This window comes from Octodon degus, unplaced genomic scaffold (assembly GCF_000260255.1).
Source record: "Octodon degus isolate 3935 unplaced genomic scaffold, OctDeg1.0 scaffold00007, whole genome shotgun sequence".
NCBI classification, from domain to species: Eukaryota; Metazoa; Chordata; class Mammalia; order Rodentia; family Octodontidae; genus Octodon; species Octodon degus.
Genome location: NW_004524583.1, coordinates 11513032 through 11528385, shown reverse-complemented (window position 1 = coordinate 11528385; position 15354 = coordinate 11513032). Strand labels below are relative to the sequence as shown.

Here is a 15354-nt window from a genome sequence, read left to right as displayed (position 1 = left end):
GCTGAGACAGTAATCATACATTTTGCTGGAGGTTGATCCCTCTTTTCTTAGCACATCAGGAGCAAAAGAATGTTCCAGTTCTTACTCCATGTCTACACATGGGGCAGAAGCTCAAAATGCTGGGCTCCATTATTGCTCAAGTGACAGTCTTCATTTTGGCTAGAGCAATGTCTGTAATTCAGTAATTTAAACAGTATCTAGATTTGAATGCTGCAGAACATTTTTAACTAAGGCTGTACAATGGAATCACTTGATAAAATTTTAGTGCTATCTAAGCCTCAGACCTACAGATCCCCATTTTGTCTGAGTTCCAGCCTGGGCATAAGGAGTTATGCATTGAGTAAGGTGATACTAACCTGAAAAATGGGAGAACTATTAACACAGAGTGGTGAATCTTAAACTATAGCCTGAATCAGTTACCAAGAGGATTTTGAACAGGTTTGCTGAGTGCCACATGCAGTGTTTCTGACTCAGTATCTCTGAGATAGAGCTGGAGAATCTGCTTCCTAACAAGTTCCCAGGTAATCCTCATGCTATTGTCCAGAGACCTCATTTTGAGAATCACTGCTATGGAGGTAATACCATTGACACTAGCACCTTAAGTCCTGAGTTCAAATCTTGATTCTATCAGTAACACCTATAGAATTCGAGGGAAGTAATTTACTCTATAGTCTTTCATATCTATAACAACGCTTAGATCTCAGGGTTGTGACACATGAACAAATAGCATACATTAATTCAACTTTAGTACAGATCCTGGCATAGAGTGCAGTAACAAGTAAAACTTTTTTATTATACATGGCTAGATGTTTCAATTAATCACATGAAACCATTCCCACAGAAGTTAAAACTTTGCAGTAAAAGCATAGATGACTGAAACTAGAATAGCATGTATTTTATATAAGACAAATATAGAGAAATGATTTAAATATAGGGTCTTGAAAATACCTGTATTTAATTTTCAAAACACAGAAATATTAGATCCAGTCTATACACATGAACTCTTTCATAAGCTATCATGGATTGATACGATTGATACCTCATTTATTATAATTTTAGTTTTCCATATAATTAGTATAATGAACAGCATTCTTCCATAAGACTTTCAAATGTTTGATTTTTAAACAAATCTTTTACTTATTTATTTGGCGCAGGGTCTCACTACACAGCTCTGACTTGTAGTGATCCTCCTGTCTCAGCCTCCCCAAGTGCTGGGATTACAGGTGTGCATCACCATACCCAGTTTTGGTGGTCGGCATGGCACACCCGGAGTTCCAGGGCCTGCATAGCATGTGGTAACTGGGGACTGAACAAAGCTCCTTGCACTTGCCAGGAGCTCCTTGCACTTGCCAGGAGCCAAGCTGTCTCCCCAGTCCAAAATATTTGATTTTTGAATGCTGCTTTATTTCCAAGAAAACCTAAATTTAGGTGCAACAGAAAGCAAAACTATCAAGGATGGGCTAGATGTTTATTTTATATATAAACAAAAAATCTAAATTGTTTTCTTTTCTACTTGCCATTTGCTCCATTTTGTATGTCCCAAGAGTTAATGTCCAAGGCTTGAGGGGCATGCTGGGAGGTGAGCAGGCCCGCTGTGGCTGCTGATCGTGGCGTCACAGAGTTAGGCCCCCAGAGGGGGGAGCTGAAAGCTGCAATACTGTTGGCGTTTCTCTGTGGAGCCCACAATCTGTCTGATTATCTACATGAGCCTCAAACTACCAAACAGCTCAGAGTGAAAGGTAAAAAGTATGCCAGGATTGTTTATAGCAAGACTCTCCCTATATCAATAATTGACACAGAGGCAAAGATCCTTTTTGCTATACCTTTCTATTCTAGCCTGATGCCATTGAGTGACGGCTTTCCTTTTCCAAATTACTAAAAAAATACAATGGTCATCTGCACATCTTTGTTCTGTATCATGTTCTGTATGGTAACTTTTTCTCAACAGCTACCAGATGATATATAGTACTCTTAACATTTCATCTACTTACAAAGTCTCTAGTTAACTAGACTGTCAGCTCCTCGAGGGTCCTTGGAGTATTCCCTTTCTCCATGGGAACTTCTGAACTGCCCCAATTGCCAGTAACTTTTCTCTTTTAAGAGAGAGTTTATACTGCAATATAAACTCGACACCAACTTACATAACCCTACTTAGGTGGCTACTTGTATTTTAAGTGTTTTCTTCCCAGTTGAATCAAAAAGGTTACATATTTTACTACTCTGCAAAGGTCTTCACAAAGCTGACATTCAATCATTATTTGTTAAATGACTGCTAGACTGTCCTTGTTAAAACTGGATATAATTATCTAAAAGAAAAGTTCTCATACTCTTATGTTAAAATGATATAAAGCCTACAGTCTAGCCCACTACCTGAAGAATGGAAATTAAAGCCAGAAATTAGCATTGGTTTAGCTGTCCTCAGTGCTTTAAAACTAAGTTAAATACCACACCAACAGGACAGTTTCCACTCCACCAACATCTCTGGTATTTCATAGCTTCCATTCATCCATTCTGCTCTCAAGTGGCTTTCCCCAGGAAACACCCATGGAACAAAATTCATTTTTCCCCTTTCCTTAAACAAGTTAACTTGTTCAAAGCCATTTTTAAAAAACTTAGCAGTCCAGACCTTCGCTAAACCAGAACAGAGCTGATCTTACGCCTTTCAGGTTTTGCACTAAAAGTTAGTCCGAGCGGGTTCAGGTCACACACCCAAAGCACAGTCTCTTGTCCTCCTAAAGCTGTCACTGGACTGGCTGGCTACACTGCTGCAGGCCGCGTACATCACCCCGGCAGAGCCTTCCATGTACTTTCGGGCACCAAGAAATCGCTAGGGCAGCCCAGAGGTAGTGTTATGACTTATCTTTAAACCTCAGAGTTCCTTTTTCTTTTTTTTAATGTTCACTAAAGCAGAGCTGTTTTATGGCACTGTGCCTCAATTTTATCATAGCTATTCTGAAAACAAATATTGTTCTACGACTTTCAATTTGGCTGCTTATTTTTTTAATGCCTCTGACTGGGCATTAGCTTTAAAGTTTACTCTCATTCCCATAATATATGGTCTACAAGTAGTTCTTTAATATTCTTTAGTTAAAATCATGCCTTAGATCACAAACCTAGAAACCAGAGTATATTTCTTACCTCATTAATTCTCCATAAGACATTGATATTATACTATCACATATGCACGTGTATATATGTACTGTGTATATATATGTATATATATATATGTATTTGCTTTTTTAAAAAAAGTAAAAAGCTCTTCTCAATATTCTATGTCCAAAACAGGCACCCACATATGTAATTAGAAATTATTTAAATAAAGGCCACAAACACTTCTCAAGGAAGATCATCAGAAGAAAAATCCCCTCCTCCTCCTTCTCCCCCTCCTCCTCCTGTCTTACAGCTGGCTTTCAAGGTACGCCAGCTAAAGAGGTATCACCCATGGTGGCAGGAAGACTGGACTTTTCCGTCTTTGGATGGAAGCTGAATTTCTATTGGCAGTCTGGTAACATATGCGACTCCTCACTTGTTCTAAGCGTCTTTTCTTTGGCTTTCCTTCAAACAATACCTTTACTCTCCCATTAGAATATGAAGACTTGGGGATTTTGAACAGCAAAGTTCATGGTGGGAATCATTCACTTTAAATCATATTCTGGCTACACAGAGAGAAGGAAAGATATGGGAGAATGGCAGGGAAGGAAGGCAAGAGACACGTTAAGTTCACTGGGAGCTGGGGAGGATACGCCTTTCAAAGCTGTTGCCGGTATCTCATGAAGGCCCAGGCTGCGACCACAGTGAGAGCAAACACTGGCAGCAGCACCATCGCGACGGGAAAACCACTCAGCTCCCCGTCACCTCGATGGCTTGTAGGTCCATTCTGCACCTGTAACTGGAAGGGAAAAAAGAACGTTCATTCTAACAATCACTGTCTATATCCCAACTGAGATGGTGCACTGCCTGGGGCTGAGGTCTGTAGGCCACATGAAGCTTGCACAGGAATCCCCTCTTTGTCCTGAACTGGCGCACCAGTGTAGACTCTCTGGGAAGAAATAGGTCTGATGGGGTGGCCTTCAACCTTGTTGTCCTACTGACCTAGCAGGACCAGGGAAGGGCAAGTTTTCTGTCTGTATGTACTGCTCATACTTCCCTCTGTGTGTTTCATGCCAAGGAAGTAAAAATACGAGGTGGAACCTACCGGTTCTGTGTGGAACACAGATACTATCGAGCAGGGAAAGGGAGATGAGGGAAGAAAATCTCCTGCAAATGCTTGCTTACAAAGACTGTCACATACCACCAGAATGTAGTAAGAACAGATCTAGGCAGTGTCAACACAAGCACACACCATTATTTGAAAAGGCTTTCTAATTTTCAGCATGCATTCCATCCATCCAAAGTAGGGTCCTATCCTTCATGTCCTAACTTACAGTACTAGACAAAGAAAAGGCTCAGAGGTAAATATATAAACTATACTATCATTTACCATTTCTGCTGCCTAAGTATTTCCCTTTAAGGCTGGACTGCCTATTTTGGTCATCTTTACCAAAGATGGCCCTTCGTAATATCAATTTTTAATGGCTAACTTGCAGTAATTATGGTGGCATCTTTGTTTGGTTAGATTCAATCTCCTTGTTTTAATTTATGAAGTTCTGACCCTTCCCTCTGAAAGGCAAGCTTACACTACCTACCTTCATACACTCTCCACTAGCTCTTCATCCTTCACTTATTCCTTGATGCAATGTCCTGACAGAATATGCCCAACAAGAAGACAGTTTCCAGGCAGGGCCAATCCTCTAACCACCAAGCCAATTTTATTATAAGTTACTGATTGGGGTTTCATAAAGTGAACATTGCAATAACTTCCTGCACACCTTCACAAGGAATCCTGACCATATCTGCAGTGCATGCCTGTCCTTACTTGCCTTTATCTACTATGACACACATCTTTCCATGGGTCAGAATGAGAAGAGCCGAGGCAGAAATGGGTGATGATCAATACTATCTCTTTGTCAGTTTTTTAACCTTAACACCCATAGTCTGCTTATAGCCCTGACTGCTGCTTTCCAGCTATTTTTCATGTTTTAGCCGTCTCCATTTTTTATCAGCTCCTCTCAATCTTGGGTCTTTGAATCCTCACTCACTTAAGGCAAAGAGTAAGTGCCTTAAGCAGGAATATGACACTGAGAGATTTGTACTGTAGGAATATCTTCTTCTTTTTTTTTTTTTTTAATTTTTATTTATTTTTTTTTTTTTTTTTTTTTTTTTAAATTTTATTTATTTATTTATTTATTTTGTGTGTGTGTGGCCAGCTCAGCCCACCAGGGGGCGGGGCTGGCTGGCATGTGGTGCTGGGGGATTGAATCGCGGTCCCTGTGCTTTGCTTGGCTTAAGCTTGTTCTAAGTAGGTGCTTTAGACCACTGAGCCATCTCACCAGCCCCAGGAATATCTTCTGATGTAAGAAGGAGCAACTGGAAAGGTACAAGGAACTGTGCTGCGAATACGCACTCAGAAGCCCTTGGTGCTGTGGGAGGAAGGATGTCTGCCTCTCTTCCTTCTGCCATCTAAATTATGAAACACACTAGGAAGGAGGCAGACACAGGCACAGGAGCTGCCTTGACTGAATTCTGGGTGCCATTCCTTTTGCCTAAAGCTTCCTTTGAATGGTAGGGCTTTGACCAAGAAGGTCACATAGCTGAGAAGGGTTCATAGCAGTGACAGGAAAAAGCAAATAGGGAGAAGCAGAAAACCATACCATCTTTGTAGTTGGTTTTATAAGCAAGAGTCATCATGGGCAGGCATGTGGGTCTTCCCTATCTATTTAAATTTGATATAAAGGGCCAGGGATGTAGCTTAGTGGTATGACACCTGCCTGGCAAGCGTGAGGTCCCAAGTTCAATTCCTGGTTCAAAAAAATTGATCATAAAAAAAAAAAAAAATTGATCAATGATCAAGTTTTATCTTTGAAGAATATTATCTTGAAGGTAGGACCTGGATTATAAGCAGACAGCTATGTATTTTCCTTTGCAAGTATCACAGGATCCCAATGATAGGCTTTTCAAAGTAGTGACAGTAAAAAAAACAAAACACACCCATGGTTTATTCCCAAGCATGGTAGAAAAACCTGGAACCAAGCATCTGGCTGCAAGTGACACCTACCCTGTGTTGCACTCGCAGGGACACAGCACAGCCTGCGTTACGGAAGAGGTCTACCGCATCCTGGTGCAGCAGGTTCTTTAGGTCGTGGCCATTCACCTGCCAAAAACAGCAAGAAGAGCAGTAAGAAAAGCAGAAGGCTAACAGTGCTTCTAAGCCAACAGTTCACTTTCCTGTGGTTAAACCTTTTAAATCCCCACACCCCAAAAATAAGCTCCTTAGGGCAAATTCCAAGAGCCAGAAGTGCAGGCAAAGTTATTTAGCATAACTGTTTTCATTTTCAGTTATGTTTTTTCACAGCTGAGGTTCCATAGCCCATTTGAAGAAAGTTCTGGTTATGATAAAGTGGCTTCTCCTTAGCTCCAATGCCTGCGTAACAGTGGGAATTCTGTTATCTGTACGTTTTCCAAGTTACTACCCTATCCTTTATGTTCTTCATCATTGACACTGCCCCCTTCAACTCTGGAAACAATTCTATGAAACTCCCACAATTTATGCCACTGAGCTATCTCCCCAGCCCAAGAACAATGTTCTTATAGTACAAATCTCTCAGTGTCATATTCCTGCTTACGACACAGAAAATGAAACTGGGGAATAAAGATAGAGTACATGGCTTGACTTCTCACACTGGTATGTGAAGATCTCCACCTTCTCAGTTACATGTCTCATGACTCCCTTTCAACTAGCATGTGCTCTAGCTGTCACATAGCTCGCTAAACAGGTGCTCTGACTCAAGGATAACACAAAGAAAAAAAAAAAAAAAAGGAATGAGACATACTTAACAATGATCTCAGATTAAATGCTGAACATTGAAATTTTTACCAAGGTCTTGAACTATCTTTTGTCTCTTTTTCCATCAAGTTGGAAGAAACAACAACAAAAAAATTATCTAAATCCAATTAATCAGGCCCAGTGGAAAAAAGTCACTGTGTCATGATGGAGTGATTCACTCACTGAACTAAATCAGATGTTTACCTTATTTCCAGCTTCAGGGCTATGTACTGAAGGATCAAAGGTGAGAAGACAGACTCTTGAAGAAGTATTTTATCTAAAGGATTCTGCTGTATACTTCAGTGAGTCTGCAGCTCATTGGATGACAGTTTTGCTGGGTCTTTGCTACTGTTTTCTAATCTAATGGCAAAGGCCTGTAGTTCATTTCTTTGTGAATCTCCATACCATGTGGTATAGTATTCTGAAGGCCAACAAGAATAACAGTTGATAAATATTAAGCAACTCTTTCATACATCTAATTAAGAATTGTACTTGAACACAATAAGCAATGCAGACTGGCTGATGGCCCAATCTGTGCTCGTTTGCTTTCTAATGGGTTTGGCTAAAATGTAGCATTTACCTATGCAGTATAGTAACCACCTACATCACGCATCATGCTGCGCTTTATACTAATATAAAGTTCAGGGGGACTGACCATGCCTGACTACCTCCTTTCACTTAGTTTACATTTTTTTCAACAAAAGGAAAAATTTCCCAGCTTCCATGGAAAGCTATTCTAATATCAAGCCATACTCACCAACACACATAAAAACAATAAGTGAAGAATTACCATCTATCACCTGAACTGGCCTGCCCTCCATTACTAATACTGGCTTTTGTTTCAGGTACAACATGATCTTAGAATTTACTTACATCAGTTAGTTAAAATATATATTTTTAAAAATTTTTTAAATCATACACAGTAGACAAAAAATTAAATTTCACTTTCAGGGGCTGGGGATTTGGCTCAGTGGTAAAATGCTTGCCTAACAAGCTGGAAGCACTCAGTTTGGTCCTCGGCACCAAAAACAAAAAATAAACTTCCCCTAAAATTAAATTTCACTTTCAATGTGAAAAGAGGCATGATATATATCAGGTAATTATTTAATTTTAGAACTTAAAATCAACATGTGAGCATTCCATCTGATGGAAAGACTAAATAGTAATAACTCACATGAAATGTACAAAATCACCTAATGATACTTCCATTAATTACCTAAAATGGTTGTATGCAAAGAAAGGAACACACTTTTAATTTGGCTATCTAACAAAAGTTACTAGAAAAAAAAAGGATGCATTTTACACCTATGAAAAATAGCCCACATCTGGAGAATACAAAAAATCAATACAAATTAAATGGAATATAAGCTAATAAATATTAGGCATATTTTCTAGAGACACTGATGCCAATAATAACTCATGTAAGTGTAATGTATCCAAGGGATGAAGCAAACTAAACAGAGGGAATTATTACTGTTCATGACCTAGCAGGCTTACTTCAGGACAGCCTGGGAAGAAGACGCCCTAAGTGAAAGACTCATAACACTGTTTCATGACCTCTCAGACATGAAACATGAGCAAGAGAAATAGAGAGGACACGCTGCCCTCCCTCTGGCACAAGCGCTAGTTTCCTCTATGGCTGTCTTCTATTTTTGCCTTTCAACCTCTGGAATTTTCTCTGCTCTTTTCCATGTCTTTTTCTTAATTCCTCAGAACAAAGAAGTATGATTTTCTGCAATGTACCTTTTTCACATCTTTGTAATGTTTAAAATGTTTCTTCTATTTTTTTTTTTTTGTATTTTGAGAAAGTAGTTTTCTTTGCTATAAATTTTAAAGTTAAATGAGCTAAGTTTTTAGACATCTACTTTTCAATTTACTGACATTTATCTTTATCACTATCTCCAATCCTTTTTTTTAAAGTCAGAAGGCCTTGCAGTAATAAGACAATGTGAAAAAAATTCTTCAACCTGAAGCTCACCTAAGAAAAGTTCAACTTGAAAGAGCACATAAAATCTTAAAGGCACAACAGATACTGTAAAATGGAAAGAATCAGTTCCAAGGGAAGGAAAAACTGGCATGAGGAAAAGGACAAAGAAAGAAAGAAGAAAAAGGTATATTTATGTTGTATATATTCACAGGATAGCTTGGATAATTGTACAGCTGATTTCTGTTGGTCTATTAAAAGGAGTAGTTAATGCTTAAATTCTTCTTTCTTCTCCTTTCTAATATTTTTTTTCTTTTTCAAATTTTGCATGTTTATATTTGGTAAACTTTTAAAATTTTGTTTATTTATCTATTGTATTTTAGGGAAGGGTCTACAGTGTGTTCAGGGTCTCACCAGTAGATCAGACTCCTAGTGATCCTCCTGTTTACAGCCTCCCAAGAGCTGGGATTACAGGCGCACACCACCATGCTCAGTCTCAACTGCCATCTCAGCGTGCCCCAGGGGTGGGCCTGGCACTGCAGGTCTGGGGATCGAATCCCCAGGCCCTGTGCCTGCTTGCAGGCACTTTAATCCACTGAGCCTTTTGGCCAGCTCTTATATTTGGTAATCTAAAAAACTAATTTGAAGACAGCATTACACAATATAACTACCACTGTTGAATTCCTCCTATCGTGTTTAGTGAAATTTTGTGTTATTTCTAATCTTTTATCTTTAAAAAAATTGTATAAACTAAAAGTTCCTCATCTCATCTTTAATAAATTTTTCACACTGAGATTTGCCTTTTTTTTCTATTTGTCTCCTTTATAGAAAGATGGATTCAGTTTTTATATAAGATTGTATGTACCAACTACTGTTAACTGACCAGGAAACTTTCTTTTTAGGATACCTAATTCCACCTCCTTATTAACTTTGGAGAATACACAATATACTGGTCAAAATATTCCAAATTCAAGTAGATAAAAATTTTAGTTCTTTGTCACTAGTTGTGTTTCCTTAGATAAGCTGTTTGACTTCATCAATTTCAGTTTCCAGAACTGGAAAATGGGTAAAATAATAACCACACCCACCTCTTAGGGTTACTATATTAAACAGGATTAACTTTAAAGTTTCTAGCATTTGAGTTGTCATTTAGTGTTTAAACCTTTTTACTACTTTCACTTTGCAATAATCTACTGGCAACCAAAGCTTTTCAAATAATAGCTATCTTTTCTTAACTCCTATTCTGTTGAATCCTTTCTTCACCCAGTGTCTAGCCTCCAGTGTTTGGAAAGACTGTGATTTATGTCAAAATGTAAAATACATAGATTCTAACTACAGGCTGTACCTTTATCTTAACAATCCACTCTCACTTTTTCCTTATGAGTGACTTTTCTCCTGGGAGATACAGCACAGGAAAAAATATCTGCTTCTAAACTCTTAAATATTCCTTTCAGAGAAAACATAGATTTATCAATGTCTTTATCTCACGTAGAATCAGAGCCTGGGAGAATCTTGATAGGCTGAAACACAGCAAAAATAGTGAGACAGACTAAAATAATGCCACCCATGATACTACATTTATAATTTAGATTTGGTAAGACATGTTCTTAAGAAAGATTCTTAAAACTGGGCAGAGTAGTAACCTCAGCTACTTGGAGACTGAGGCCGGAGGATCTCAAGGTAGAGGTTAGGATGGCAATTTAACAAGACCCTGTCTCAATATTAATAAACAATGAAAAGGACTGAGAAAGTAACGCAATGGTAGAGTGCTTGCCTAGCCTGTGTGACACCTTGGGTCTGGAAGAGCACAATCAGACAAGGAAAAGAAAAAAAAAAAAAAAAAAAAGGAAGGAAGGGAGGGAGGAAGGGAGGGAGAGAAGAAGGGAAGGAAGAAGAAGTGGAGGGGAAGGGAAGGGAGAAAAGGGGAGAAGAAAGAAAGGGAAAAGACACAGAGATTTCATATAATTCAAGAGAATTTTTTTTAAAAAAACAAAATTATAGTATAGTCTTCAAAAAGATATACTTATCTTATGGAGACAGGTTCAAAATCTGGTCTGAGACAAATACTCAACTCTCTTACCTAAAACTCCTAGTACGTATGTCATTAATTTATTTCAGCCTGATTCATTTCATGACAGAAAGTATAATTTTCTCCTCTTTAGACTACAGGCCATGGACACTGGCCCATGTGGAGAAAAAGGCTCCTCTACCATGAAAACCCTAAATTTCCTTCTAGGGTGAGATTTCTAAAGCTACTTCAAACTCCCAGGAACATACCACATGGGTAACAGGTCACCCTCTGGAAACTTCTCCACTTTTTATATCAATTATCCGTATTGGTTCTACGTAACAAGCTGACCATCTTTAGTGGACTTGACAGTCAACTAAAAAACCCTAACCAACACATCTGAAAGTATCATAATGATACTGTAGCCAATGGTTGGGAAGAGAAATGAAAAGTATATCCAGGGGTATACTGTACACTATATTGCTTTTTAAAACTCTTATTTTGCCTGTATCCTATGGTAGCTTATTCTAATTTATGTTAAGAGTCCTTAGGAGGGCCAGGGAGATGACTCAGTGGAATAAGTGCTTCCCTGGCAAGCATAAGGGCCTGAGTTCAATCCCCAATTCTGCCAAAATAAATAAATAAATAAAAATTGAAGAGTCCTTAGGAGATATTTAACAGTTAATTTTTCTATCTTTTCCTGACTTTCCTAACCTATCTGTTAAACATATATTGAGCACTGTACTGTAATATGAAAAGCTAAAAGAACACATGGTTCCCACCCTGGAAAAAAATTAACAAAGTAAAGTAGTGCTCGGTTGATGCATATCCAAGTCAAACTGCATTCCAACTCTTCATCTTGGGCTCAGAATCTGAAGAGGACACTTAATCCCTGTGTTACTTCTTTGAAGGAAGAACTGATACTCCTTTCAAAGAAGACACAAATCAGTATTTTAATCAACAAAAGAGAGCTGATACAATAATGAAAGAGACATGAAAATCTCTTTTCCACACGTAAGGCAGTCACCTCTCTCTACTGTGGTTTTTGCATTTGGACAAGAAACTTTGCAACGTGCATTTAGTTTGCTTTACCTGTCAAGTGAGGGGGACACTGTCCTCCAACCCTGAAGGTGCAGTTGGAAGACCAATCAAGACACCTGCTATCCAACTATATTATCTGGAAATCGCAGATCCAAAAGGGCAGGCAGAAAGAAGCCCAGAGAAGAGTCCAGAGTCAAGGGAATCAAAGAACAGCAAAGAAAGCTGAAGCCAGTTCTCACCGAGAGGATCTTGTCACCCTCCTGGAGCCGCCCATCCTGGGCCGCAGCCCCATTCTCTTTGATGCTGCTGACGTAGATGCCACTGTCATTGGAGACATGCTGCTGATCTGTCCCTCCGACGATGTTGAAGCCCAGCCCTGAGAAAATCACAGCAGAGTAAAGGAGAGGGGGCAAAGAAAGAAAGAGGTTAGAAAAAGAGGAGAGGAAAGCAGAAGGGAGAGGAAGAAGAGAGGGAAGGATCCTTTGGGAGAAGTGGCTAGCAAGCCAGATCTCAAGGTGGACAGTGGAGCAAGGTCAGTAAATATCATCCACAAGAGCCAAAATTACTCAGAGTTACCCACTCAGATCAGGAAAGACTGAAAATAGAAACACAGAGGTCAGGATGACTTGTTGACTACATAAAGATTCATACACAACTCATAAGGAGTTGTGGTGACTCTTGTAACATGTAAGGGTAACATTTGTATTGAATTTTGATCCTATTGAGGGTATTCATCAAAGAACCTAATTCCTGGTATTAATGTAAAAGGAGTAGTTGTGCTAAAGAGGCGCCATGCTTTTAATCAATTATAAAATTAGTCACTACTAACAGAACAGGAAAGAGACTCATAATCAGACCCTCTCCTCCATAGTTTTCTTCTCCCAAGACTGGTAGAATTGTGGAAAAAGTGGTCATGGGAGGTTTTGCTTATCTTTTTTTTTTCTATTTTGCGTGGGGGGACAGCGGTATAAAGAAAAATCACAAAACAATTATAAAGAAAGACCCATTAGAATTATAGTAGACTTCTCAACTCAACCTTAAAAGCCAAGAGAGCATGAAGTGTTTCAATCCTTAAAAGAAAACAACTTTCAACACAGACTGATATCCTACAAAACTATCTTTCAGAATTAATAGAGAATCAAGATCTTCCTATGATAGAAAGAATGTTAAAATTAATGACTAAAAAACCAGAACTCTATAAATTCTCAAGGATACCCATTAAAGTGACACTGAAGCCAACAATACCAAAAAGTCTATCTAACAGAATGAAATTACCAGGCGGGGTGAGTAATTAAGCAAAAAGGGAAAAAAAGGAATCAGCAACAGGAAAAGAAAGGAATAAGTCAATACTGTTAATGTGAATGGTCTCAGTTTCCCAATGATAAAATACAGACTGGCAGAACAAATTGATAAACAAAATCCACAAGTAATGCCTAGCCACCAGTAACTGTCATGGTCATTATACATGTCCACAACACACTAGAACTTTGTGTGATATCCTATCCTCAAACGGTTAGAAGTGCTGGTCATTTATTTGCCATTCCAGTATTTATCTTATGTTTTACTCTTAGTACTTCTTTGCTATCATGAAAACTTTTTCTTAGTTCAATTGTTTTGAAACATTTAATTTTCTGAATATTGCTTAATCTTAATTTTTGTTCTAAAATCTATACTGTATCTTTGACTTAAAATTTATTTAAAAGACATTGTATGATATCTTCTCCTAGTATTAGAAACTTTAAAAAGTATATTTCCATTTTCTGTTAACTTAAAAAAAAGATGTTTGTACCTATGTTATTTGCTTATTATTTCTTGCCTATATCTTGTAATATGAGAAACTACTTTGGCAGTAACAATACACAATGTACTAACCATTGTTACTCTCCTAAAATCTTGTTTTGAGATTTTGTACCATTGTTTTTATTTTTTTTTCTTTAAAATAAAAATAACTGATGTCAAAATAAAATAAAAGTAGGAAATATATAAAAAGAAAGAAAAAACAAAGAAACATTTGATCCAAAAAGAAATTTATGGACTACAAATCAAAAGATGGAGCTGGTAATGGTGGTACATGCCTATCATCCCAGTACTCAGGAGGCTGAGGAAGGATAACTACAAATTTAAGGCAAGCTTGGGTTACATAACAAGTTCAAGGGCAGCCTAAACTAAATAGTGAGAATCAACCTTAAAATCAATCAATAAATCAAAGGTTTGCACATCAGGAATCTGAAAACAAGCAGGAGTAGCTATTTTATTTTCAAACACAGTGAACTTTAACATAAAATGATCAGAAGAGATAAAGAAGGTCACTAATATCATTTAAGGTAAGAATTCAACAGGAAGAGATAGCAATTATAAACATAAAATCACCAAACACCTGCAAACTAAACACCATAAAACCAACACTACTAGATATAAAAAATCAGATAAAAATCAACATAATTATATTGGAGGGGCTTTGATATCGAACTGCCACAGAAGATCAGAGACAAAAATAAAAATCAACAAATAAATATAAGGTGAAACACAAAGGAACTTGATAGACATCTACAGTGTGATCAATCCAACAACAAATGTACATTGGTTTGAAATGGGAGTTTCTCTAAAATGCACCACATTTTAGCCCATAGCGTATGAATAAATGCAAAAGAATTTAACTTATCCCACATATATCATCTGATCATAGCATGATGAAACTAGCAATCAATAGCAAAAGAAACTATAGAAATGATGTAAACACATAAAAATTAAACAATATACTCTTGAATAATCACTGGGTCACAGAAGATATAAACAGTTCCTGGAACCAAAGAAAATGTCAGTACTGTACAGCATACAAGAAGCTAGGTGGAACAACAAAGCAGGCCCAGGAAGGAAGTTTATAGCTGTGAAGGCTGACATTAAAAAAAAAAAAAAGAGCCCAAATAAGTAACTTAATAATGTACCTCAAGGCCACAGGAAAACAAGAACCCCAATCTAAAACTAATACAAGGAAGGAAATTATAAAGATCAAAGTAGAAATTAATGAAATTGAGACTGAAAAAACAATACAAAGCATCAGTGAATTAAAGTTGAAGCTCTCTGAAAGAATAAAGAGAACAGAAAAATCCTTACATAATCTCTTTTTTTTTGGTGGAACCGGGGACTGAACTCAGGCCCTTGCGCTTGCCAGGGAAGCGCTTATTCCACTGAGCCATCTCCCTGGCCCCTTCCTTACATAATCTTAACAAGAAGATGTAATAAATATAATTAGAGGGGGAACTACCCGCTCGGGCCCCCCTCCTGTCCCTCTCTTGGACAGGAGCTTTCTTTCTCTCAATAAATATATTCTGTTCATAACCTCCATTTGTTCCTAAAATTCATTCTTTGGTTTTAGAGACACTATAAAAGTCCCTGGAAGAGACAGCTTCCCGGGGAACTACCCGCTCGGGCCCCCCTCCTGTCCCTCTCTTGGACAGG

At 38.0% G+C, this 15354-nt stretch overlaps 1 protein-coding gene and 1 long non-coding RNA gene across 2 annotated transcripts in view; one reads left to right on the top strand and one right to left on the bottom strand.

The window, feature by feature from the left end:
- The first annotated feature begins 1310 nt into the window (after positions 1–1310).
- Positions 1311–15354, top strand: part of LOC111812921 — a 15078-nt gene continuing 1034 nt past the window's right edge. The window contains exons 1-2 of the long non-coding RNA XR_002818291.1: positions 1311–2202; positions 5511–5516. This is a non-coding gene — a long non-coding RNA (uncharacterized LOC111812921). The remainder of the gene's footprint in view (positions 2203–5510; positions 5517–15354) is intronic.
- Positions 3552–15354, bottom strand: part of Synj2bp (synaptojanin 2 binding protein) — a 39117-nt gene continuing 27314 nt past the window's right edge. Inside the window, exons 2-4 of the mRNA XM_012517292.2 lie at positions 12135–12271; positions 6155–6250; positions 3552–3889 (exon numbers count right to left, since the gene is read on the bottom strand). Coding sequence (XP_012372746.1) covers positions 3749–3889; positions 6155–6250; positions 12135–12271 — 374 coding nt within the window. The 3' untranslated portion in view covers positions 3552–3748. The remainder of the gene's footprint in view (positions 3890–6154; positions 6251–12134; positions 12272–15354) is intronic.